Source organism: Procambarus clarkii, chromosome 31 (genome assembly GCF_040958095.1).
Source record: "Procambarus clarkii isolate CNS0578487 chromosome 31, FALCON_Pclarkii_2.0, whole genome shotgun sequence".
In the NCBI taxonomy this organism is placed as follows: Eukaryota; Metazoa; Arthropoda; class Malacostraca; order Decapoda; family Cambaridae; genus Procambarus; species Procambarus clarkii.
In genome coordinates, this window is record NC_091180.1 from 7,951,738 (window position 1) to 7,978,512 (window position 26,775).

Below are 26,775 nucleotides of genomic sequence, written 5' to 3' on the forward strand. Positions count from 1 at the left end.
TAGTGTAATAACAGCAAAACTATTTGTTTATTGTTTTATGAACATAATAATTGAATCACTAATATGCACACAATAATTTTGAGTACAGCAATGGTTCACACAAAATTTATTATGTAAATATATTACCATTCACACTATTGAATAATATTACTGCATAAAAAAACAAAGAAAAAATCAGAGACATTGAAATAATTAGGTAATAATATATTTGTGGCAACTGCCACCTTACATCTCGGGCAGAGTAGACCTTGTCTGACGAAGGCTCTGTCAACGCCCCTTTGCTGGGGGGAGCCTCGTCGGCTCCCCGGAGCTTTACCAGGCTGATATGCTAATGTCAGACTTTGGCATCAGTCATGTGTATGGAGTTCTAGGGCCTACAGGGGACCACGGCCAGAACCTGGCCCCCTCAGAGAGGCAAGGGGAGCAATGGCCTATAGAAACCCCCGTGTGGTTGGAAGCATTCTATGTCTGCCATCGACCGGGTCAAGCATCCAGAAAGGTAAGCATTCCAAAACAAACCCCTATTCTGGTTAAAATTGCTACCTAAAGCCGAACTAGTGGATAGAACTCCCCAACAGAAAACAAGCAAACTAGTATGACATCACACGTCACTGCGCTGCTGTTTGCGCAGCTCCCCCCTCCCCGGGAGGGGGAAGGGGGAGGTTATCTTCTTCTTGAGGTTATCTTGAGATGATTTCGGGGCTTTAGTGTCCCCGCGGCCCGGTCCTCGACCAGGCCTCCACCTCCAGGAAGCAGCCCGTGACAGCTGACTAACACCCAGGTACCTATTTACTGCTAGGTAACAGGGGCATAGGGTGAAAGAAACTCTGCGCATTGTTTCTCGCCGGCGCCCAGAATCGAACCCGGGACCACAGGATCACAGTCCAGCGTGCTGTCCGCTTGGCCGACCGGCTCCCTTACCCAGCCCCAGCCCCAGAGCGTGGGAGCCCCAGACCTCCCACGCCGGCTGTCCACCCATCAGTTCTTTGGCTGATGCTATAGGCACCGGTTATGTGCTCCTGCTCTAGTAGTTGTTTCAGCACTGTAATTACCTAAGTGTAGTTACAGGATGAGAGCTACGCTCGTGGTGTCCCGTCTTCCCAGCACTCTTTGTCATAAAACGCTTTGAAACTACTGACGGTCTTGGCCTCCACCACCTTCTCACTTAACTTGTTCCAACCGTCTACCACTCTATTTGCGAAGGTGAATTTTCTTTATATTTCTTTCAGCATCTGTGTTTAGCTAGTTTAAATCTATGACCTCTTGTTCTTGAAGTTCCAGGTCTCAGGAAATCTTCCCTGTCGATTTTATCATTTCCTGTTACTATTTTGTACGTAGTGATCATATCACCTCTTTTTCTTCTGTCTTCTAGTTTTGGCATATTTAATGCTTCTAACCTCTCCTCGTAGCTCTTGCCCTTCAGTTCTGGGAGCCACTTAGTAGCATGTCTTTGCACCTTTTCCAGTTTGTTGATGTGCTTCTTAAGATATGGGCACCACACAACAGCTGCATATTCTAGCTTTGGCCTAACAAAAGTCATGAACAATTTCTTTAGTATATCGCCATCCATGTATTTAAAAGCAATTCTGAAGTTAGAAAGCATAGCATAGGCAATATTTTTTATGTGGTCCTCAGGTGATAGTTTTCTATCTAGAACCACCCCTAGATCTCTTTCTTTATCAGAATTCTTTAAAGATTTCTCACATAATATATAGGTTGTGTGGGGTCTATGTTCTCCTATTCCACATTCCATAACATGACATTTATTAACATTAAATTCCATTTGCCAAGTGGTGCTCCATATACTTATTTTGTCCAGGTCTTCTTGAAGGGCATGACAATCATCTAAATTTCTTATCCTTCCTATTATCTTAGCATCATCAGCAAACATGTTCATATAATTCTGTATACCAACTGGTAGATCATTTATGTAGACAATAAACATCACTGGTGCAAGAACTGAACCCTGTGGTACTCCACTTGTGACATTTCTCCATTCCGATACATTGCCTCTAATTACTGCCCTCATTTTTCTCTCAGAAAATTTTTCATCCATGTTAGAAGTTTACCTGTCACCCCTCCAATATTTTCCAGTTTCCAGAACAACCTCTTATGTGGAACTCTGTCGAAAGGTACCTAGAGTGTGGTGTCTGTCTTCTAGGTGGTGTGTGAGCCGGGAGTGTGTCTCCAGTACAAACTGTACTCGGGCTGCATGCGCCTAGGGTTCCCTTCCCTAGGTGCCCTGTAAGTACTGCCCTTGGGGCTTGGGGCCACCTTCCACAAGTTCCTTGGGTCCTGCCCCTGCTAGGCCGTTTACTGCTTGGTTTTCAGCCGCTCTTTGTGTGCTCGGGTGTTCTGTCTCCCTTGTTCGCCTTAGGGTAAGGGGCAGTTTTGCACTGGTGGGGCCCAGGGTACTGTGCAGCTTGTCTTTACCAATCATGGCGGCCGGCTCTGTTCCGCCTGGGTACGCTGTCCTCTTGCGGGGTTTTCTTTTTCTTTTTGTTATCTACCTGGTGGGGGGGTCTGCCTTCGTTCTTGCCATCTTGTGTCCCTTGTGTTCTGAGTATTTTCTGGTGGTACCCCCTGCTAGGTCCCCGTGAGTGTACATGTCCCGGGGGTTCAGCTCTTACAAAGTTGTTTGGTAGCTTTGGGCGCCGGTTAGCAGTACCCTGCCTGGGATTACCTGAGCATGAGTCGTCTTATAGTAAACGCTCGGGACCCTGGGAAACCCCTGGGGGTGCGTGGGTCCGATGAATGTGACCCCAGAGTCCCTCCTTGCTTCCAGCGAGTTTGAGGGTTGCTCTCACCCTTTGTCTCTGGGTGACTCTCTGTTTTGCCTCCGTCTGCTGCCTGTGGGGTTGGTGACACCTTCAACCCGGAGTCCTGCGAGTTTTGTTGCTCGTTGTGGCTCGGTTACCCAGTTGTGCTGACTAAGCGGGTGCGGGCAGCAGGGGTGTTGCACTTTGAGCCTAGGTGGTGGCAACACTCTTGTGGTTTACTCCCCGGGAGCTCCGGGGCTGCCCCGTCTTGGTTCGTGTTGGGACTTGGGGGTGTTGGTTGCTTCGGTTCCTTCCATGCCCCCTTGTCTTTCCCCTGGATCCCCCTTCCTGCCTGCATCCGGTTCCTTACCGTCTGTAGGACCGGGGCGGGGTTTAATGGTGTTGAGACTCGGGCAGTCTCTGGGAATTCCCCTTCCGGGGTAGTGACGGGGGCATTGAGCCTGTTCCTCCAGCCGTGTTGTAAGAGTCTGCCAGTGGGCTCCCTTCCTTAGTGTTTTTGCGGCTGCCCCGGTTTTCTGGTACGGCCGGGGCTTTGGGAGGACAGCTCAGGCCCCGGGGCCTGTCATGTCGGTTTCCGGGGCTGGGGAGGGGCTGACTTGGGGGGGCCCTTGGCCCTGTAGGACCCCTTGGGGGGGGGGTTTTCTCCCCCCTCTAGGCGGGGCTTGTGGTTACGCGGAGTGGGATCTTTCCTCCCCACTCGCCGTACGTGCTGTTGGGCGTCGGCCCCTCCCCGGGCTCGGTTCCTCGGCCTTTGAGTCAGTTGGTTCCGTCCTGTGGGTGGATGCTTTCCCCCCCTTTCATTTTGGGACTGTGTCTTCGTCATGTTTCCCCGTTCTTGGGGTTCTACGTGACTTCTGGTCTCGGGTGCGCCTGCGCCTTTGTGTGCCTTCGGGACTAGTGTTGGCTTCTGTGTTTTTGAGGGTTCGGGAAGGTTATCGCTACTTCCCACATTATTGGAACATCTGTCGGCTCCTCATCCGGGTCGCTGTTTTGGGCTACTTGTGGCCCTGTTGGACTACTTGTGGGCCGGTTGGGCTACTTGTGGGCCGGTTGGGCCACTTGTGGGCCGGTTGGGCTGCTTGCGGGCCGGTTGGGCTGCTTGCGGGCCGGTTGGGCTACTTGCGGGCCGGTTGGGCTACTTGCGGGCCGGTTGGGCTACTTGTGGGCCGGTTGGGCTACTTGAGGCCCTGTTGGGTACCTTTTTGGGTTCTGTCTTTGCTTCGTTGGCCAGTTTTGTTGTTCCTGCTTCCTCTTTTGGCTACTTTTCTAGTGCGGTAGTCCTGGTTGGCGCCTTCCTGCAGAGCGGGTTGTGCGGTTCGGCCAGCGTGTCATGCGCATGCGCCGTGGAGTTTGTTTTAGTCTGGGCGGTGTAATTACCTAAGTGTAATTACTTAAGTGTAGTGTTTCAGTGCTGGTGTTTTGCGCCCTTTTTTCTCGGGTGCTTCGCCTCTCGCTCTTCTCCCTTGCTGCGGTATGTGCCCCTTCGCTCCGGGGGTGTCCTGGTTTCCAGCTGTGGGGAGGACACCAAGGTTTTCCCTGTGTCATGGGTGTGGGCCGCCTCCTTCGCCTCTTCCCCGCTCTCCTGCGGGTCCGGCTCTGGCGTCTTCACCTGGCGGTGCTCCCAGGATCTTCTGGGCACGGTTGAAGCGTGTCACGTTCGTGCCTCCGTTCGACAGGTGAGTTTCTGTGGGCTGGCGTCTTTTGGTCGGGCACTGGATGCGGAGATGTTTATATACATGTCTTTATTTAGGTATATTTTCGTACAACGGGTTCTCCGCCGTCGGTCGCCTGGTGTGCAGGTTTCTGGGCCTGCTGGGTTCTGTCGTGTCTCCGTTGGCCCTGTCTGGGGTCTGCCTGCTCCCGTTCTCTGCCTTTGCAGAAGAGAGTTGCTATTTACATGTTGCATGTTGCGGTGGTGCCTGTTGCTGCTGCTGCACGTGTGCATTGGTACCATGTTTCGCAGTGGCATGTCCTTGTTCCTGTGTCCGGTTGTGGTGTGGCACTTTGCGGCTGTTTTGTGCCTAGGGTTTGTGTATGTGGGTTTGCTTGTTGTTTTTCGTGGTCTTTGGGTCCCTGGCTTGGCCCTCTCATGTGCGTGGGGTTTTTCTGTCCCTGCCTGATTGTCCACCCCTGGTTGTTTTCCTGGGGTTTTTGTGCTTCAGCTCTTTCATCCTGCCTCTCCCCAGTCGTTTTCCTGGCATCTCCTTCGGTCGGTTTCCACCGCTTCATTTCCTTGTGCGTTCCCTTGTTTCCTCCTCTGCTGCAGGGTTGTTCGCCGTGTGTTCCTTGGCTTCTTGGGCGTTTTTTCGGCCTGTGTCCTGTGGTGTGCTTCTTTGTCTCGGTCTGTGTGCAGTTGCTCGTACCCCTTGGTTCGGGTACTGTTTTGGCGGCAACCCTTCCGCCTTCTTTGGTTTCCTAGCTAGCCCTGCCAGTTGGTTTTTCAGGGTCTTGCGATGTCTCGCGTCGGACCCGTCGTTTTTGAACTCCTGGCGGGCTTGCTTGCTTTGGGGAGTTTTTCTGTTCGGTAGACGTTCCATCTCCTTGTGCCGCCTGAGTTTCGGTGGTCGCGCCTGAGATCTCCCCGTGGCTCCGCCTTTTCCTGGGCTCGGAGGGGCCTTGTCGGGGCTGCTTACGTTCTGCCTCGCGGTCTCGCCTCCGGGTGGTGGTCGGGTGGCTTCGTGGTAGATGTCCCACCTGCGTACTTCTCTTGGCGGCAGTATGGGGTATTTTGGCGGTTCTTCCTTTTCCTGTCCCTTCTTAGGTGGCTACTCTAGTTAGCGTCGGCTTGGTTTCCTGGTGGGGTATGGGGGCCGTCGTCTTGCCGCATACTGTCGCCTCTTTCGTGCGGCGCTGGCGGAGCCGCTTCGGCCTGCTTTCGGTCTTGGTGTTGCTTATGCACCGTTAGTAAGCTGTCTCGTGCGGCGCTTCACCTCCGGCCTGTTTGTGCGCCGCTTGCACCGTCTTGGTCTCTGGTCAGCGTGCTGTGTCTTCTCCTCGGTTGGTAGGGGCCCCTTTGGTTCTGGTTTGTTTTTTCGTCGGCTCTCTTTCCTTTTGGCATTTGCCTCTGGGGGTTGGGTTGCGGAGTTTTCTTGCTCCTTCAGTTTTAGCGTTTTGGTTCGGTGGCAGCAGTATCCATCTTTTCTGGCACGGGGTGGGGCTGCTGCGTTCTGGAGGGGTCCATGTTTTGTTGGTGCTTGGTTGGTCGGGCCGGGGGGTGTGTCGTGTTTTGTGTTCAGTGACGGCCCTCCGCTGTTGCTTGCGTGCCACGGCATCTGTGTCCGGGGCGCGTTTTGCGGTGATCCGGTTCTGTTCTTCCCGGTTCGTGGGTGATGGTGTCCCAGGTTGTCAGCCGTGTTCTTGCGGCTCAGTTGCCTGTGTTCTTCCCTCATACCCGTGGCGTTCGTGGCTTCGCTGCTCTCGCTGCCGTCTGAGCAACGTGTCCTTGCGGTCATTCGAGCGTGGATCTTTGGTGTTCGTACGGGGGCCTTGCTGCTCGTTCTCGTGTTGTTCCCGGGACTTTTCGGGGCTGTGGCGCCTTGGGTTGGCGTTTTGCTGCCGGTTGTCTCGCTTCCGTGGGGGGTGTGTGGTGTCCGCCTCCCGGTTCCGTCCCTTTGACCTTCCTCTGTGGGTAGTTAGCTCCGGGGAGCCGGCGGGGCTCCCCCCAGAAAACCAGCGTTGAATGTAATGAAACACCATTTTCTGGGTGAGACCCGGAGGCTCCCCGGCAACCCTCCCTCCCTCCAGTCGGCAGTTTTTGCATGTTTTGATATCCAGCCTCAGAACTGATGGGTGGATAGCCGGCGTGGGAGGTCTGGGGCTCCCCTTTCCCCCTCCCGGGGAGGGGGGAGCTGTGCAGACAGCGGCGCGGTGACGTGTGACATCATACTAGTTTGCTTATTTTCTGTTGGGGAGTTCTATCCACTAGTTCGGCTTTAGGTAGCAATTTTAACCTGAATAGGGGTTTGTTTTGGAATGCTTACCTTTCTGGATGCTTGACCCGGTCGATGGCAGACATAGAATGCTTCCAACCACACGGGGGTTTCTATAGGCCATTGCTCCCCTTGCCTCTCTGAGGGGGCCAGGTTCTGGCCGTGGTCCCCGGTAGGCCCTAGAACTCCATACACATGACTGATGCCAAAGTCTGACATTAGCATATCAGCCTGGTAAAGCTCCGGGGAGCCTCCGCGTCTCACCCAGAAAATGGCGTTTCATTTCATTCAACGCTGGTTTTTTGCCAGACTTCCGTACCCTATTGCGGCTAAAATATGCTACCTACGATTTTTTTGTTATTTTTTCCATGATCAGGGAACAAAAATGAACATTTTTATAAGACGAAAGAATTTTTTGGATTTATTTTTTGTTGCGTCTGTGGGTGTTAAAGCCATTTGGACCCCTCACAGTTTGAGGGTTAAGGGTTAATGTCATGCAGTTTGCCTCCTGATCCACCAGCTGGTAGCAACGAAGCCCATCTTAATACCGTTCAGATGTGGCTGGGTGGAGGTTCTCCTCACCATCCATCCAGTTCCCCCCACCTTCCATCCCTCCATCCAGTTCCCCCCACCATCCATCCCTCTATCCAGTTCCCCCACCATCCATCCCTCTATCCAGTTCCCCCACCATCCATCCCTCCATCCAGTCCCCCCCACATCCATCCAGTTCCCCCACCATCCATCCAGTTCCCCCACCATCCATCCAGTCCCCTTCCACCATCCAGTCCCCTCACCATCCATCCAGTTCCCCCACCATCCATTCATCCAGTCTCCCCACCATCCATCCAGTCCCCCCACCATCCATCCAGTTCCCCCACCATCCATCCAGTCCCCTTCCACCATCCAGTCCCCTCACCATCCATCCAGTCCCCTCACCATCCATTCATCCAGTCTCCCCACCATCCATCCAGTCCCCATCCACCATCCATCCAGTCCCCATCCACCATCCATCTATCCAGTTCCCTCACCATCCATCCAGTACCTCTATCCATCCTGTCCCCCCCCACCATCCATCCACCCCCTATCCAGCATCCAGTTCCTCCATCCACCCCCCTATCCAGCATCCAGTTCCTCCATCCATCTACCCAGTCCCCCCCCCCCACCATCCATCCAGTTCCCCCCCCCCCTCTGTCCAATAATCCAGTTCCCCCTCTCCGTTTATTATCCAGTTCCCCCCCCCCCCACCATCCATCCAGTCCCCCCCCCACCATCCATCCAGTCCCCCCCCACCATCCATCCAGTCCCCCCCCCACCATCCATCCAGTCCCCCCCCACCATCCATCCAGTCCCCCCCCCCACCATTCATCCAGTCCCCCCCCCCACCATTCATCTAGTCCCCCCCCCTCCATCCATCCAGTCCCCCTCCACATCCATCCATCCACCCTCCTTATCCATTTCCCCCACCATCCATCCATCAATCCAATTCCCCCACCATCCATCCATCCATCCAGTCCCCTCACCATCCTTGGACCTATTGCATGATATATAATAACAGTAACGTACGATTATGTTACGTTGTTAGGTAGATTAGATACACAGTGTTTAGTGAGTTTCATATTTACTAAGTAGTCTTGATTACAGTAGTCGGTTAGTGGCATTGTCGTAGATGTTCAAACGGAGTTTGGAGCAGAGCAGAGAGCTGAGTGAGGCCGTAGTCGCGGAGCTCTGTGCGGGAGAACGTGGCGGCTCTATGGGGAATTGAGGGTGTCTGAACTCGGGGAGCGAGAGAGTTGTAGCTCGATGCGGTCGTAGTCTGCTGTCTGCTCTGTGTCGAAGCTTTAGTGTTTTGAGTCGATTAGAACTGTACACGCCGAGTGCTACATTCTTGAGGTTGAAGAGGTGACGTAAATCCAAAGCGTCTGTACTGCAGTTATCCGACTCACTGTGAAAATTGTACTATCGGCTATTTGCAATTCGCTTGTGTATATTTGGTGACTACACCTCGGCTTCCTCCAACTTGGATGGAAAGAATGTTACCTGTAAATAGTGATAGGATTATAGCTTGTGTAGTTACTGCTAATTAGTTATGTCATTAACCCCTTAACTGCGTTGCCTCCAAATGTGACACCCCCGCAGTGCACAGGAAATAAATTCTCTGGAAAAAATTCTTTTTTTCTTTTTAAAGTGTCAAAAACCCTTCCCTCAGTATGGGTATGTAAAAAAAAAAAGTCGAAATTGTACTTACTTTGGCTGCTATGTGGTCCGGAAGTTGGGGCGTGACGTCATCATTCCCCGTGCGCCCGTGCTGTAAGCTCTCGGGGGCGGTGGGGCGCTCGGGGCGGGGCGCGCGAGTTGCTGCGAATATATTTTTGTTCATTTTTTGCGCACCTTTCCAAATACATTTTCATTGTTTTTATGTGCCAATGCAATGTATAATGAACACGTACACTATAATATCGCAGTACAACATCCGTACTGTCCGTAGAGACTGTGTTACGTGCATGAAACTTGTGTACACATATGCAGCACATATTTACTATGTATCATGCTAATTTGTGTATATATACAATCTATTTACACACTATACACTGTCACACACTATATACATTCACCATCAACACATTGAGAACACCGCGTAGCAGCTGCTTCGTATGGGTCAATAGCAGCTGCCTCGTATGGGCCAATATCAGCTGCCTCATATGGGCCAATAGCAGCTGCCTCGTATGGGCCAATAGCAGCTGCCTCGTATGGGCCAATAGCAGCTGCCTCGTATGGGCCAATAGCAGCTGCCTCGTATGGGCCAATAGCAGCTGCCTCGTATGGGCCAATAGCAGCTGCCTCGTATGGGCCAATAGCAGCTGCCTTGTATGGGCCAATAGCAGCTGCCTCGTGTGGGCCAATAGCAGCTGCCTCGTGTGGGCCAATAGCAGCTGCCTCTTGTGGGCCAACAGCAGCTGCCTCTTGTGGGCCAACAGCAGCTGCCTTGTATGGGCCAACAGCAGCTGCCTCGTATGAACACATTCAGAACACCTCGAGTGAGAGCAGCCACACCCAGTCAGTCTCCCTCACTCCAAAATCTTACTCGCCAACATTGCTCCTCTCACCATATTGTTATAGTTCTTATTACACATGTTCTATATACCTATCTACATGTTTTATTTACCAGAACTATGCAAGTAAGCCGGTATTGTGTCCAAACAGTACAGTGGCCACCATGCACTGCATGAAAAATCACACAGCAGATGACGCTACGATTACGTCACCTCTTTCACCAAAATAGCTCCTCTCAACATTCTCCTGTTGCTGTTCTTATACTATATACACACACTATATATACCCATGTACATATGTGTTGCCCATAGCGAACCACTAAGCTAGTATGGTGAGCAAAACAAGAGTGGCAGCCACACACACACAATGAGGCTACCTCAATTCTCGCCCTCCCTCCCTCATCAAAATTCCTCCTTCCACAATACTACGCACAACGCTAATTATAACCACAATCCTGCTATTATCACAATCCTGGTCACTAATTCCTGTAAATGAATAATTGACCACACGTTTATTTTGAAAAGGAACCTAAGAAATCATTTGAAGATTCCTAGATGAACGAAATAATGCTGTGGTGCTGTGGCTAGCGCTGTGAACATCGTGAACAGCATTGAATCACTGATATTTGAACATTGTACCCAGTCATTATCACACTCAGGCTCTAATATAACACTATCATAGCTAAATAATACAAGTTATATATATATTTTGACATTATTAGGCGATGCTGTGGTCAAATGCTGAACAGCAGTGCCGTGCGCTCATGCTGCGAGCGCCAGCCTTGGTTGCTCACACACTACTGAGGCTCCCACACCCGGGAATGTGGACCACGATTTTTTTTAAAGATGGCGTCTGTTTACAAGAGCCCTGAGGAAGCTGATGTGAACCCCATGTAGCTGCGGAGTTTTGAATGGAACGTGAAAAATACAAATACCCGGAGGCGTGTTGCGCAAACCAGATGTGAGCCTGCAGGCGCGTTGCGCAGTTTAAGGGTTAAGCTAATGAGAAGTTGAAGTGAGAATATTGATTGTACTCGCTACAGAACTTTACTGTTCAGAAAACAAAAAAGCAGAAAAATAAAGAAATTCTTTACAAAGAATTCAAGATCGGTTGCGGGATAGACTTGTAAACAAACTGAGAGCACCTCGCCCCCCCCCCCTCCAGCACCATGCGCTCGTTCGACCCATACGCGTACGAACAGATATTGTCTTCAAAGTAAACCATTGTGTAACAGTTCAAATATTACAACAAATTTGATTTGTTCCAAAAAAATTGTCTTTTAGGGCAGTCGTCAACCAAGGTTCCACTGTATTATTTAAATTATTGTTGAAAATGTGGCGAGACATCTCACATGACCTAATAATCTGAATTGAAATGAATTGGTTTATAACTGTGAGTGAAAGACAAACAGTCTTTGTACTTTTAAGCAGTAACTTGAAACCTTCATTATACGACATGAACATACCAACGAAAAGCCATACTTGATCAATGTACTTCACAACTTTTCATCATATTGCAAACAAACACAAATACAAAATAAAGCTTCTGAATCCAGGCAAAAGACTGATAGGCAAAGAATTCTTAAAAAGGTGTCCTTTCCACAGACCCAGTGTTCCCTATGACATTCTTGATGGCTTCATGGGTACCAGCACTAGTGGACACTGTGTTCCAGTCCACCTTCTTGTGTGCCCTCCTTCTCTTCTGGCTCTGTATATACCATGGCCTCAGACAGGTGAGTGTTGTAGGTTTTTCTTTCTTTTTTTCATTAATACCTTATCAGGTAAAAAATCAGCATTCAATTGAATGCAATAAATGCCAATTTCTGGGTGAGCCAGTGACTCAATGAAGCTATACACTGAGAAGGTTCCCATCTACCAGGTCGCATCAGTGTAAGGGCACGAGCTTGTTTCTACTTGGGAAGGGGAACATGTTCCTGAAAATAATATACACCAACATAGATGGAGTGGGATTGAAAATATTGTAGTTGAAGGATATAATCAAGCTCAAAGTCCCAGATATTGTTGCATTAACAGAGACAAAACTTGAAGAAAATATTTTAAATGAGGTCGTATTCCCAAGGGGCTACTCAGGATGTGACAGGAAAACTAGGAAGGGGGGAGGAGTGGCTGTGCTGGTGAAGGAACACATGTAGGTAAGAGAATTAATGTTTGAAAACCCTCGTGATATCGACATAATGGCATTGCAGCTCTGGAATCAAGATGATAAGCTGATAACTTTAACACTATTGCGTGCGCCACGTGAGCGTCGCAGACTTTGACGTCATGGGGCTAATGGTGTGGGCGAGCATACGGCGATGCCTAAATGTATATACGCGTTTCAGTTTTCTCACCTTAATTCTCGTGCTACGTCGTTCGTTTTGGTATCATTGTTTTCGCAATTAAATTCCCTGCAGAGGTATATGCATATAATGTCCAAAAGCCTGGCGAGACTCCCCACAGCAAAGCCTAAAGTCAGAAAAGTTAACCGTGAGTGCACAAAATCAGTAAAATGTGTATACTGGTTTCAGTTTTCTCACCTTAATTCTCGTGCTACGTCATTTGTTTTGGTATCATTGTGTTTGCAATTAAATTCCCTGCAGATTTATATGCATATAATGTCCAAAATATGAATGTGGGGAGTCTTTCTGGTGAGACTCCAGACAGCACACCTAAAATTACCCGTGAACGTGGACCAATTTGTACACCACAACCTAATTTGTATACTCGTTCAGTTTGATAACATCAATTTTCATGTTACATCGTTAGTTTTGGTATCAAATTGTTCATAATATAAAGGTGCACATTTTAAAACTAGTCTCATAATAATAGAGCAATAACTGGAATTTTAACAAATATTTTAATTTTCGACGCTCGTCATCAAAATTATTTATCTTTCCAATGTTCTGACATAAATTTGCATGTTACATCACTCGTTTTGGTATCAAATTGTTCGCAATATAAAGACGCGCATTGTAAAACTAATCCCATAATAATAGCACAAAATTAGAATTTTAACAAATATTTTAAAATTTAAAATTTAGACTCAAAAACGTATTAACCCTTAAAGTGCACATTGCATCATATGACGTGTTAGACGTTGTACCAGTCAACTGCGCTTCACGTCATATGACGTATATGGGTTCCGCGTACGATTTGAATGTCCCGCGGTGTAGCTGGGGTTCACATACGCTGCCCAGGGGCTATAGTAAACAGCGGCCATTTTGAAAAAAAATTCCCGCTCACGAACCGAAGGCGTGGGAGGCCTCAGTTTAGCGAGAGTCACCATGGCGAGCGCACGGTCAAACGCCTCTCGGGCACGCACCACTCAATCCCTCACCCCAGAGCAAATAGCCCACGAATTATTCTCTGAAGGTGAAGAAAGTATGTTTGATGATTCAGACAACGATGAGGATTATACACAGTTGTCGGGTGATAGTAGCAGCAGCAGTGAGAGTGACAATGACCGCCATGCCATGGCGAGGCCTCTACGCTCACCCATGCCTCCTCGGCCAGTTTCTACCCCAATTCTACCACGACCTCACAGTTCCTGTGGATATTTACTGTTTGAGGGTGACGAGTCAGAGAGAGGTGATTCCTTTTCTGGGTTTAGTGACTCAGATCATAGTTTTATTGAGTCTGTGGCTGGTACCAGTGGTGTAACTGGGCGAGAAATTGGCGCGTCAGCAGCATCTCGCCCAGCCAAGCGCCACCGCATGGCACCACATGAGGGACCAAGACCCTCGTGTTCACGTGCACCCACCTCACGTGCACCCACCTCACGTGCACCCACCTCACGTGCACCCACCTCACGTGCACCCACCTCACGTGCACCCACCTCACGTGCACCCACCTCACCTGCACCCACCTCACGTGCACCCACCTCACGTGCACGTAGCCGCCGTGCTTCTCGCAGACGGTATTCAGCTCCTGGTCGCCGGTATGCATCGCTTCCTCGCCGTCTTTCCTCTGCATCTCGCAGGACGCCTGGTGTACTTGTGTGGAGTGATGGTGACGATTTTATTCCTAATATCCCTCATTTTGACGATAAAGATGTAGGGATTACAAACCTTTTCCCTAATCAAGGTGAGGACATGGCTGAGATGGAATATTTTACAGCATTCTATGACGAACCACTCATGGAATATATTGTACACCAAACGAACCTGCATGCTGCTTACCTGATTGAGAGGCAAATCACAGAATCTTCACGACTGCAGCGTTGGAAAAATACCACAGTTGCGGAAATGTATGTGTTTTTGGCACTCTGTTGATGAGGCACTGTCACAAACATGCAATAAGTGACTATTGGAGCAAGGACCATACAATACCAACACCTTTATTCGGGAAATATATGTCATGAGACAGATTTCAGATACTCCTCAGGTGTCTACATTTTGGAAGTGTTCAGGACCGAACAGATGATGATAGACTGTGGCGAGTGAGGCACTACATGAATGATGTTATTGAAAAATTCAGAGATTTTTACGTACCAGCACAGAAGCTGGTGGTTGATGAATCTCTCGTACTTTTCAAGGGACGTGTTCCATTCAAGCAGTACATTCCCTCAAAATGAAACCGATTTGGCCTGAAATTTTTTGTTCTTTGTGATTGTGAGACAGGATACGTGTTACACATGATATTGTACTCTGCTAGTGATGTAGACATTCCCGGTAACGACGAACATGGATTCTCGGGGAGTGCAGTGAAGTCCACCATGGCTCCGTGGATGAACAAGGGACACATTTTATACACGGATAATTACTATACAAGTCCCTTGCTAGCTCGGTTCTTGCTAGAAAATAGAACCGGATTGGTTGGTACAGTATAGCCACAACGAAGGGAAATGCCTGTGTTTGACAACGACATTGCAGTTGGTGAGTGTCAGAGAAAGAAAAGTGATAACATTCTGTCAGTTCGGTGGAAAGACAAAAGAGAGGTGAACTTGTTGACAACAATTCATGATGGAACAATGGTGAACAGTGGGAAAGTGAACCATAAAACTAAGGCACCACTGTATAAGCCAGACTGTGTTTTAGACTATAATATCAACATGCGGTTGATTGATAAATCAGACATGATGATTGGCACTGCAGAGTGTGTGAGGAAAACATGTAGGTGGACGAAAAAAGTGTTCTTCCATCTTGTGGACATGAGCATGCTGAACTGTTTCAACGTGTATCTTGTGAGAACTGGACATAAGCCCACTTTCCGTGACTTTATATTTGATGCCGCAATACAGTTATTAGGAAAGTTTGCAAAAGATGTCCCAGGGATTCAGCAGCCCATCATAAACCCACTGTTGCAGCATGCTGGTACTCCACGCCTCGCTCACACTGAAGGCCTCCTAGCACACAGACTCAAGTATTTGCCACCAGCTGGGAAGCGTGCAATAGCCCAACGTGATTGCTTGGTGTGTAAAACAACGACATGTAGAGACCAGAAACGGAAGCTTGCGCAAACATGGTGTGAAATGTGTGGTATCCCATTATGTGCTGTCGACTGCTTCAATGACTACCACAGTCTAGAAAACTTCTAAGTGTGCTTCAAAGTGTGTATAGGGTGTGCGTGTGTGTAAATATCTAAACATATAAGCAGATAGCTTGTGCGTGTGTGTAAATATCTAAACATATAAGCAGATAGCTTGTGCGTGTTTATAAATATCTAAACATATAAGCAGAACATACAATATAATAGACTGTAATGACATATTATATTGCCGTAATTGAAAACATTTGTGTGCGCCTGTGTATGCAACAATTATTGATATAAAATATGTTCAAACTTTATATGAAACACAATTAGTGAAAAAAAATTGGATAAAATGCGCCTAGACATTGTAAATAAATAGCGCGAAAATATGTTTGTGGCAACTCTGGCTGTTTGAGGATCGCGCGCAATGCCTCTGGGGCGTGTACTGCATGAGCGAACATGCAGATTGTGACGTCATCGCTGACCTTCTCGGCTCTATTGCAACAAAAGTAAGTACAATAGATTTTTTTTATTATTTTTCCCGTGATCAGTGAACACAACTTAACAGATTAGCAAAAAAAAAAAAAAATTTTTTTTTTTTTCAAAATGACATGCGCCTGTGGAGATGAAAGAATATTAACCCCTTAACTGCGTTGCCTCCAAATATGACACCCCCGCAGTGCGCAGGAAATAAATTCTCTGGAAAAATTCTTTTTTCTTTTTAAAGTGTCAGAAACCCTTTTCCTCAGTATGGGTATGTAGAAAAAAATCGAAATTGTACTTACTTTGGCTGCAAGGGGGTCCGTAAGTTGGGGTGTGACGTCATCATTCCCTGTTCGCCCGTGACGTACGCTCCCAGAGCTAGTACAGCGCTCGGGGCGGGGCGCCCGAGTTCCCGCGAATATATTTTCGTTCATTTTTTTCGCACAGTTCCAAATACATTTTATTTGTTTTTACGTGCTAATCCTATGTATAGTGAACACGTACACTATATTATGGCAGTAAAACATCCGTACTGTCCGAAGACACTGTGTTACTTGCATGACACTTGTGTACACATATGCAGCACATATTTACTATGTATCATGCTAATATATATATATATACAATCTATTTACACGCTATACACTGTCACACACTATACACATTCACCATCAACACATTCAGAACACAGCGAGTGTGAGCTGCCACACCCAGCCAGCCCTCCCTCACTTCTCCAACATTGTATTCGCCAACTTTGCCCCTCCCATCATACAGTTATTCACACCAATGTTTCATGTTCATTTATGTATATTTACAACATATGTACACACTATACACTGTCACACACTATATACATTTACCATCAGCACATTCAGAACATCACGTAGCAGCTGCTTCGTATGGGCCAATAGGAGCTGCCTCGTATGGGCCAATAGGAGCAGCCTCGTATGGACCAATAGAAGCTGATTCGTATGGGGCCAATAGGAGCTGCCTCGTATGGGCCAATATGAGCTGCCTCGTATGGGCCAATAGCAGCTGCCTCGTATGGACCAATAGGAGCTGCCTCGTATGGGCCAATAGCAGCTGCCTCGTATGGGCCAATAGGAGCTGCCTTGTATGGGCCAATAGGAGCTGCCTCGTATGGGCCAATAGGAGCTGCCTCGTATGGGCCAATAGCAGCTGCCTCGTATGGGTCAATAGGAGCATTTGACCATGAACACATTGAGAACACCTCGAGTGAGAGCAGCCATACCCAGCCAGTCTCCCTCACTCCAACATCTTACTCGCCAACATTGCTCCTCCCACCATGCTGTTATAGGTCTTATTACACATGTTCTATATACCTATCTACATGTTTTATTTACCAGAACTATGCAAGTGAGCCGGTACTGTGTCCAAACAGTACAGTGGCCACCATACACTGCATGTAAAATCACACAGCAGACGACGCTACTATTACGTCACTTCCCTCACCAAAATAGCTCCTCTCAACATTCTTCTGTTGCTGTTCTTACACTATATATACCCATGTTCATATGTGTTCCCCATAGCGAACCACTAAGCTAGTATGGTGAGCAAAACAAGAGTGGCAGCCACACACACAATGAGGCTACCTCAATTCTCGCCCTCCCTCCCTCACCAAAATTCCTCCTTCCACAATACTATGCACAACACTAATTATAACCACAATCCTGCTATTATCACAATCCTGGTCACTAATTCCTGTAAATGAATAATTGACCACACGTTTATTTTGAAAAGGAACCTAAGAAATCATTTGAAGATTCCTAGATGGACGAAATAATGCTGTGGTGCTGTGGCTAGCACTGTGAACATCGTGAACAGCATTGAATCACTGATATTTGAACATTGTACCCAGTCATTATCACACTCAGGCTCTAATATAACACTATCATAGCTAAATAATACAAGTTATATATATTTTGACATTATTAGGCGATACTGTGGTCACACGCTGAACAGCAGTGCTGTGCGCTCATGCTGCGAGCGCCAGCCTTGGTTGCTCACACACTATTGAGGCTCCCACACCCGGGAATGTGGACCATGATTTTTTTTAAAGATGGCGTCTGTTTACAAGAGCCCTGAGGAAGCTGATGTGAACCCCATGTAGCCGCGGGAGTTTTGAATGGAACGTGAAAAATACAAATACCCGGAGGCGCGTTGCGCAAACCAGACGTGAGCCTGCAGGCGCGTTGCGCAGTTTAAGGGTTAAACCCCTAGCATGTTAAGGGTTAATAATCTTTCAAGTGTTCTGACATCAAGTTTTGTGTTACATCTTTCATTTTGGTATCAAATTGTGCACATTATAAAGGCGCTTATTTTGAAACTATCCCGAGGTCAATCAGATAAAAAATGAATTTTATACAAATATTTTTGTAGTGAACGTGAGTCCTGTCCACGGCTAGGACTCAAGAGAAAAAAGATAGACGTGATCAATGTCCAAAGCGAGCGAGACTGTTAATTGCCTACAGCCCACCAGCAAGCAACACATGAACAAAGGAAGAACTGGATGACAAACGAGAGGGCCTCATAATGGTCATGAGAGAGATTATGGTAAGAGCTGACAAAGATAAATCCCGATTGTTGGTACTGGAGGACTTTAACTTTAAGGCAATAGACTGGGAGGCCTATGAGGCAAGAACAGTGGACATTTGGACTGGCAGATTTGTAAACCTCATCTTAGAGACATTCATGTATCAACACATCAAGCAGGCCACAAGAATGAGGGAAGGGGATGTTCCATCAGTACTGGATCTAGTATTCACCAGGAAAGAAGAAGAGATATTTGACATCTAGTACTTTCCTCCCTTGGGAAAGAGTGATCATGTCCTCTTGGACATTAACCTTTAAACTGCGCAACGCGCCTGCAGGCTCACGTCTGGTTTGCGCAACGCACCTCCGGGTATTTGTATTTTTCACGTTCCATTCAAAGCTCCCGCGGCTACATGGGGTTCACATCAACTTCCTCAGGGCTCTTGTAAACAGACGCCATCTCTAAAAAAAATCGTGGTCCACATTACCGGGTGTGAGAGCCTCAGTAGTGTGTGAGCAACCAAGGCTGGCACTCGCAGCATGAGCGCACAGCACTGCTGTTCAGCGTGTGACCACAGCATCGCCTAATAATGTCAAAATATATATGTAACTTGCAGGCGATGAGTCACAATAACATGGCTGAAGTATGTTGACCAGACCACACACTAGAAATTGAAGGGACGACGACGTTTCGGTCCATCCTGGACCATTCTCAAGTCGATTGTGATGGGGAGGTAGGGACAGGCATTAAATAGGCAAGAGAGAGCTGAGGAGGAAAGTCAGGTGTAGGGGATAGTAGTAATGAGAACTGCAGCAGGCCTATTGGCCCATACGAGGCAGCTCCTATTATAACCACCGAAGGAGATATTAATAGGAATAAGAAGAGGATAGCAAGGGAGCATAGGAGAAGACAAGGAACAGAAAAAGGGAGAAGAGAGAAAGAAAGGGAAAGAGAAAGAAAGAAATGGAAGGGGGAAAGCTTAGGTTAAGTCACGTTTGTTAGAAAGATTAGAGCATTTGAGTATATACTGTGAAAGGGAAGAGTCCACAGCAACAAAGCCAGGACTCAAGTTCATGTTGGGTACATTGTTAATAAGAGCCAATTCTACAAGACGGCGTCTGTGTAGAGTAGAGGCAGGAAAGATTATTTTGGAGGAAGACCAATCAATGGGATGATTAGAATCCCTCACATGGCACACATGGCATCACATGGCACATGGCACACATGGCATCCCTCACATTGTTAGTGTCTGCAGACATAACACTTCTCTTGTGTTCTTTAAGTCTGTCATTCAGTGTACGGCCAGTTTCGCCAAAGTATTGGAGAGGACAAGATGAACAGGAAATAGAGTAGACACCAGCAGCATTAGAAGCAGGAGGAGCAGTGTGAACTAGATTGCTACGAAGTGTGTTAGTTTGTCGAAAGACGAGTTCAATCTAGTTCACACTGCTCCTCCTGCTTCTAATGCTGCTGGTGTCTACTCTATTTCCTGTTCATCTTGTCCTCTCCAATACTTTGGCGAAACTGGCCGTACACTGAATGACAGACTTAAAGAACACAAGAGAAGTGTTATGTCTGCAGACACTAACAATGCTCTCTTCTGCCATGTGAGGGATTCTAATCATCCCATTGATTGGTCTTCCTCCAAAATAATCTTTCCTGCCTCTACTCTACACAGACGCCGTCTTGTAGAATTGGCTCTTATTAACAATGTACCCAACATGAACTTGAGTCCTGGCTTTGTTGCTGTGGACTCTTCCCTTTCACAGTATATACTCAAATGCTCTAATCTTTCTAACAAACGTGACTTAACCTGAGCTTTCCCCCTTCCATTTCTTTCTTTCTCTTTCCCTTTCTTTCTCTCTTCTCCCTTTTTCTGTTCCTTGTCTTCTCCTACGCTCCCTTGCTATCCTCTTCTTATTCCTATTAATATCTCCTTCGGTGGTTATAATAGGAGCTGCCTCGTATGGGCCAATAGGCCTGCTGCAGTTCTCATTACTACTATCCCCTACACCTGACTTTCCTCCTCAGCTCTCTCTTGCCTATTTAATGCCTGTCCCTACCTCCCCATCACAATCGACTTGAGAATGGTCCAGGACGGACCGAAACGTCGTCGTCCCTTCAATTTCTAGTGTGTGGTCTGGTCAACATATATATAACTTGTATTATTTAGCCATGATAGTGTTATAGAAGAGCCTGAGTGTGATAATGACTGGTTAAAATGTTCAAATATCAGTGATTCAATGCTGTTCACGATGTTCACAGCGCTAGCCACAGCACCACAGCATTATTTCGTCCATCTAGGAATCTTCAAATGATTTCTTAGGTTCCTTTTCAAAATAAACGTGTGGTCAATTATTCATTTACAGGAATTATTGACCAGGATTGTAATACAGGCATACCTCAGTATACGAGTTTAATCCGTTCCTGGAGACGCCTCGTATTCCGAAAACTCGCATTCCGAAGTTAATTTCCCCATAAGAAATAAAGGGAAATGAATTAATCCGTTCCTGACTACCCCAAAAACCCCACATCAAACTAAATTTTTATACCTAATTTACCTAATTCATCTAAATAAACCTACAAAACTATGTTCCATTTATTACTTACCTTGCTGTCGAGTGCTGTAGGCGTATGGAAGATGGTGAGGAGGGGGGAGGAGGAGAGGAGTTACTGTTTGGAAGGGGAGTCCCCTTCCATAATCACATCAGGCAGTGAGGACCTTTCTGGTGTGCTCTCCCTGGGACGTTTTACCTGAGTGCCACTAGGTCCTGGGTGAGGCTCACTGCTCGATTTCCTCACCACAAATCTGTCCATGGAAGCTTGCTTTTCCCTTCTTCGCAAGCTCTCTCTGTAGTAAGGCATCACATTGTCATTGAAAAGATTAAGACAACGGCCTACTACAGCTTTCTCTGGGTGAGTCTGTTCAACAGTTGTTTGAATCTCTTCCCACATCTGACACACCTTCTTAATTACTGCAGAAGGGACATTCGCTGGTGCTGCTGCCACCTCCTCCTCCACTGCAGAATCATTCGCTGCTGCGTTGGCTTGCTGTTCCTGTTGAAGGGCTAGGAGTTCTTCGGTGGTCAGTTCTTCGTTGTGTTCTTCCACCAACTCCTCCACATCATCACCATCCAATTCCAAGCCCATTTGCTGGCCTAGACTAACAATTTCCTCAACAATAGGAGCATCATTTATAGGCTCAAACCCCTCAAAGTCTAGTTCTCTCACACATTCAGGCCACAATTTTCTCCAGCCAGAGATCAGGGTTCTTTGAGTCACTTCTTGCCAGGCTTTGTCAACGAGTTTTAAAGCACTACAAATGTTAAAATGCTCTCTCCAGAACTCTTTGAGGGTGAGGTTTGTGGCTTCAGTCACTTCAAAACATTTCCGGAAAAGTGCCCTTTCATAAAGTTTCTTAAAATTCGCTATGATTTTCTGGTCCATAGGCTGAATTAGAAGAGTGGTGTTAGGAGGAAGGAATTTAACTGTGAGGAATTTATTGTATCTAGGCAACAAATCATCTTCCAAGCCTGGAGGATGAGCAGGAGCATTGTCAAGGAGAAGCATGGCTTTTGAGTGGCAATTGTTTCTCCTGCAGATATTTTTCTATGGCAGGGCACAGCACTTCATTCACCCACTCCGAAAAAATAAGCCTAGTCACCCATGCTTTTTTATTAGACTTCCACATCACACACAAATGGGTTTTCTGCACTTTATACTGTTTGAAAACCCTTGGATTTTCAGAATGATACACTAGCAAGGGTTTAATTTTCAAATCGCCACTCGCATTTCCACACAGCACAAGTGTAAACCTATCTTTCATAGGCTTGTGTCCAGGCAAGGATTTTTCCTCCTTGGTAATGTATGTCCTCTTAGGCATTCTTTTCCAAAACAGTCCTGTTTCGTCACAATTAAACACTTGTTGCGGGAGGTATCCCTCAGCCTCTGCAAACTCTTTAAATTCGTCAATAAATCGTCCAGCGGCTGGTTTGTCTGAGCTGGCTGCCTCCCCATGCCTTGTAACACTATGGATACCACTTCTCTTTCTAAATTTTTCAAACCAGCCCCTGCTTGCCTTAAACTCTTTCGTTTCTGCATCACTCGTTGCAGGGGTATTCTTTAGAAGGTCTTCGTGCAACACCCTGGCTTTCTCACAAATAATGGCCTCCGAAACACTATCACCCCTCAACTCCTTGTCGTGTATCCAAATTAATACAGAGCACCACTTGGTTTCCGAACCCCTTGGGGACGAGACCCGTCGGTTAACATGTAAGTTCGTATACGAGAAATAGAGGGGAAAAAATAAACTAGAAATGTAAAAATAAATTTTTCAGAAAAAATTCACGAAAAAAACTCTAGGGGAAAAAATCGACAGGTTCATAGCGTAAATGCAACTGTGTTTTGTTTGTACTCACCAATAAGTGAAGTCCTGATCCGCTTTATAAAAGTCCTTAATTGTTCCTAACTGATTATTAAGACGTCTGGCAAACATCCTCTTGATGTTTCCTGCCAGCCTGCAGGCACATCCTGCCTAAAATATACGATGCTGTACTGTACATTTAAGAAACAAATCTGGGTCACAGGTCTGTGGAGTGTGGTTAGGCTTACGGAGTCAGCCGGTCCCTCCCCCACCACCGATACACCTCCCCCTCTCCCCCCACCCCAAACCCATACACACACACACACACACTCAAAGGTCACGTGGTTCATGGTTCACTTCAACACCCATATATCGCTTCCTGCCTGCCTGCCTCCTTCCCAGCCTGCAAGCCTGCCTGCCTGCCTGCCTGCCTCCTTCCCAGCCTGCAAGCCTGCCTGCCTGCCTGCCTCCTTCCCAGCCTGCAAGCCTGCCTGCCTGCCTGCCTCCTTCCCAGCCTGCAAGCCTGCCTGCCTGCCTGCCTCCTTCCCAGCCTGCCAGCCTGCTTCCTTTCCAGCCAGCCTGCCTCCCTCCCTGCCATCATGCTAACGGGTAGTGTGTGTTAGGCTTATCTTCGGGAATGAGCCGGTCTCACCCCCACCACCAACAAACCACCCGCCCCCCTACATCCCATCTCTCAAGGTCACGCGGTTCAACCGCGTGACTACCACTCACTCCCTGCTGCGCCTGCCTGCCTGCCTGCCTGCCTGCCTGTGCCTGCCTGCCTGCCTGCCTGTGCCTGCCTGCCTGCCTGCCTGCCTGCCTGTGCCTGCCTGCCTGTGCCTGCCTGCCTGTGCCTGCCAGCCTGCCTTTCCCTCCCTAATTCTCACTACTTCCATCCCTTCCTGCCTACCTCCTAGCATCTCTCCCTACCTCCCCCTCCCTCTTAGCATCTCTCCCTACCTCCTAACATCTCTCCCTACCTCCCCCTCCCTCCTAGCATCTCTCTCTCCCCCTCTGTCACTGATTCTCCCCCCCTCCTCATTCATACTGCCTCCCACCTAAGTTGCATCGTTCATCCACCCACCAGTCGGCCATCACTGATGCAATGCGTGCATTTGGAGCCAACATGGTGCACAGATGTTTCTTGATTGTGCAGATATGTAAAACAAAAGCACAGAATGAACATTCCAGCCTTATGGCAATTCAAAATAATAGGAATAATAGGCCGTGAATCTGTGAAGTCACAGTGGGCAAACTGGACCATCTCCCACCCACCACAACAAGCCGGCGTGACGCTTGGCGGACCCCTTCCTACCCGAACTTTGTTCGGGTAGCATGACTCCCCAACCCCAATCGGGAAACTGGAAGTTTCGGATAACTAAAGTTCGGAAACCAAGTGGTGCTCTGTAACAACTTTTCCACTTCTTCAAGTATTTGTGGTCTTTGTGTCGTTAATGTTCTTACTCCTTTTGCCACTTTAGCACCCATAATCTCATTTTTCTTCTTAAGTATAGTGCATATTGTTGATGTGGCTTTGTTGTACTGCCTACAAAGTTCAACAACACGTGTACCGTTCTCATGCTTCCGAATGATCTCTTGTTTCTCCTCTATTGTCATCCTCACATGAGCTTTCTGGCCTTTATCCTTACCATTGGCTTTCTTGGGACCTATGGTGAGATATATAATAACAAATTGTATAGACAAATCACCAAAAATCCAACAAAACACTGAAAATCCGCGAGAAGAATTGATGTGGGGGTAGTCACTGAGCGCAAGACAATGGTAAACTGAGGGGCGGCGGGGCAGAGGGGCGACGATCGCCGAACCACCACGCGCTAGGTCGGCCTGTACGCGTATCAACAAACTCGCGTCCCGAGGTAACCCTCGCCTTCCGAGACAAATTTTTGGAGTAAATACTGCTCGTCTTCCGAAAACCTCGCATACAGGGACACTCGCATTCCGAGGTACCACTGTAATAGCAGGATTGTGGTTATAATTAGCGTTGTGCGTAGTATTGTGGAAGGAGGAATTTTGGTGAGGGAGGGAGGGCGAGAATTGAGGTAGCCTCATTGTGTGTGTGTGGCTGCCACTCTTGTTTTGCTCACCATACTAGCTTAGTGGTTCGCTATGGGCAACACATATGTACATGGGTATATATAGTGTGTGTATATAGTGTAAGAACAGCACCAGGAGAATGTTGAGAGGAGCTATTTTGGTGAGGGAGGTGATGTAATCGTAGCGTCGTCTGCTGTCGGCTGTGTGATTTTTCATGCAGTGTATGGTGGCCACTGTACTGTTTGGACACAATACCGGCTTACTTGCATAGTTCTGGTAAATAAAACATGTAGATAGGTATATAGAACATGTGTAATAAGAACTATAACAGTATGGTGGGAGGAGCAATGTTGGCGAGTAAGATGTTGGAGTGAGGGAGACTGGCTGGGTGTGGCTGCTCTCACTCGAGGTGTTCCGAGTGTGTTGATGGTGAATGTATGTAGTGTGTGACAGTGTATAGTGTGTAAATAGATTGTATATATACATATATTAGCATGATACATAGTAAATATGTGCTGCATATGTGTACACAAGTGTCATGCACGTAACACAGTGTCTTCAGACAGTACGGATGTTTTACTGCCATAATATAGTGTACGTGTTCACTATACATAGGATTAGCATGTAAAAACAAATAAAATGTATTTGGAACTGTGCGAAAAAAATGAACGAAAATATATTCGCGGCAACTCGCGCACCCCACCCCGAGCACCCTACTGGCCCCGTGAGCGTACATCACGGGCAAACAGGGAATGATGACGTCACGCCCCAACTTACGGACCCCATAGCAGCCAAAGTAAGTACAATTTCGATTTTTTTTCTGCATACCCATACTGAGGGAAGGGTTTCTGACACTTTAAAAAGAAAAAAGAATTTTTTCCAGAGAATTTATTTCCTGCGCACTGCGGGATGTCATATTTGAAGGCAACGCAGTTAAGGGGTTAAATACTCTATGCGATATAATCTAGTAGAGAATGGGGACAATGAAACAGTTGTTAAACTTGTATAAAGAGAGGACACTATGGGGAACTTAGAAATTTTTTTCTTGGGTATAATTGCACAGACTTGTTGCTCGGCAAGGAAGTAAATGAGATGTATGCCAAATTTTGCACAATATATGATGAAGGCACACAAACATTCGTACCAAAACAGACATGCAGTCCTAGGAAACAGGATTGGTTCAACAGAAATTGCGAGGGGGCCAGAGATCAAAAGACACAAGCATGGAATCATTATAGAAAGAGGCCAAACCCCTAAACATACCAGCGATACAAAGATGCAAGAAACAACTACACGTCAGTAAGGAGAGAGAGGCAGAGAGGAACTTTGAGAACAGTATAGCAGACAAATGTAAATCAGATCCAGGATTTTTTTATAGATTCATTAAAAGTAAGCTGCAGGTAAAGGATAATATTCAAAGGTTGAAAATGGGGGACAGATGCAAAGAAAATGAAAAGAAAATGTGTGAAACATTAAACGAAAAGTTACAAAGTGTGTTTGTACAAAATGATATCTTTAGAGAACCAGACACAATTAGAATTCCAGAGAACAACATAGAGTATATAGAGGTGTCTAGAGATGAAGTGGAAAATATGCTAAAGGAGCTGTTTTCGATTGGGCAGCAGAAAATAACATGATGTTTAACAGTGATGAATTTCAGGTACTCGGGTATGGCAAAAATGAGGATCTGAAACATAATACTGGGTACAAAACACAATCGAATCTGCCCATAGTAGGAAAACAACATGTCAAGGATTTGGGAATACTGTAACCTCGCGATTATCCGGGATTCGAACATCCGAAAAACGCCCTTATACGGCCAAAATCGTGAACGGATAAAGTTATCACAATATCCGGCCAAAATAGCCACAGGGACCGGATTAAAGCAGGTTTTCTGCAGAAATTACACTATCCGGTCAGTCCCCCAGATAATCGTGCCTTTGTCCGTATATGAAAACATGAGGCAGGCCATACGGTATTAATCCCGTCTGCCCGAAACTCGAGGCGCATGGTGTAGGTGGGGGTGGGGTGGGTGGGTGGTGGTGGGAGGGGTGCGTCAGGAGGGACTACCTGGGTACAGGCATTACCATTA

General features: G+C 47.2%; 1 protein-coding gene across 8 annotated transcripts in view; it reads left to right on the forward strand.

Annotated features, from left to right (window-relative positions):
- The window catches only part of LOC123758602 (transmembrane protein 181), a 439,494-nt gene that overhangs the window by 212,329 nt on the left and 200,390 nt on the right, over positions 1–26,775 (forward strand). For all 8 annotated transcript variants that reach the window (XM_069334329.1, XM_069334331.1, XM_069334330.1 and 5 more), the window contains one exon: positions 11,365–11,492. In XM_069334329.1, coding sequence (XP_069190430.1) covers positions 11,365–11,492 — 128 coding nt within the window. The remainder of the gene's footprint in view (positions 1–11,364; positions 11,493–26,775) is intronic.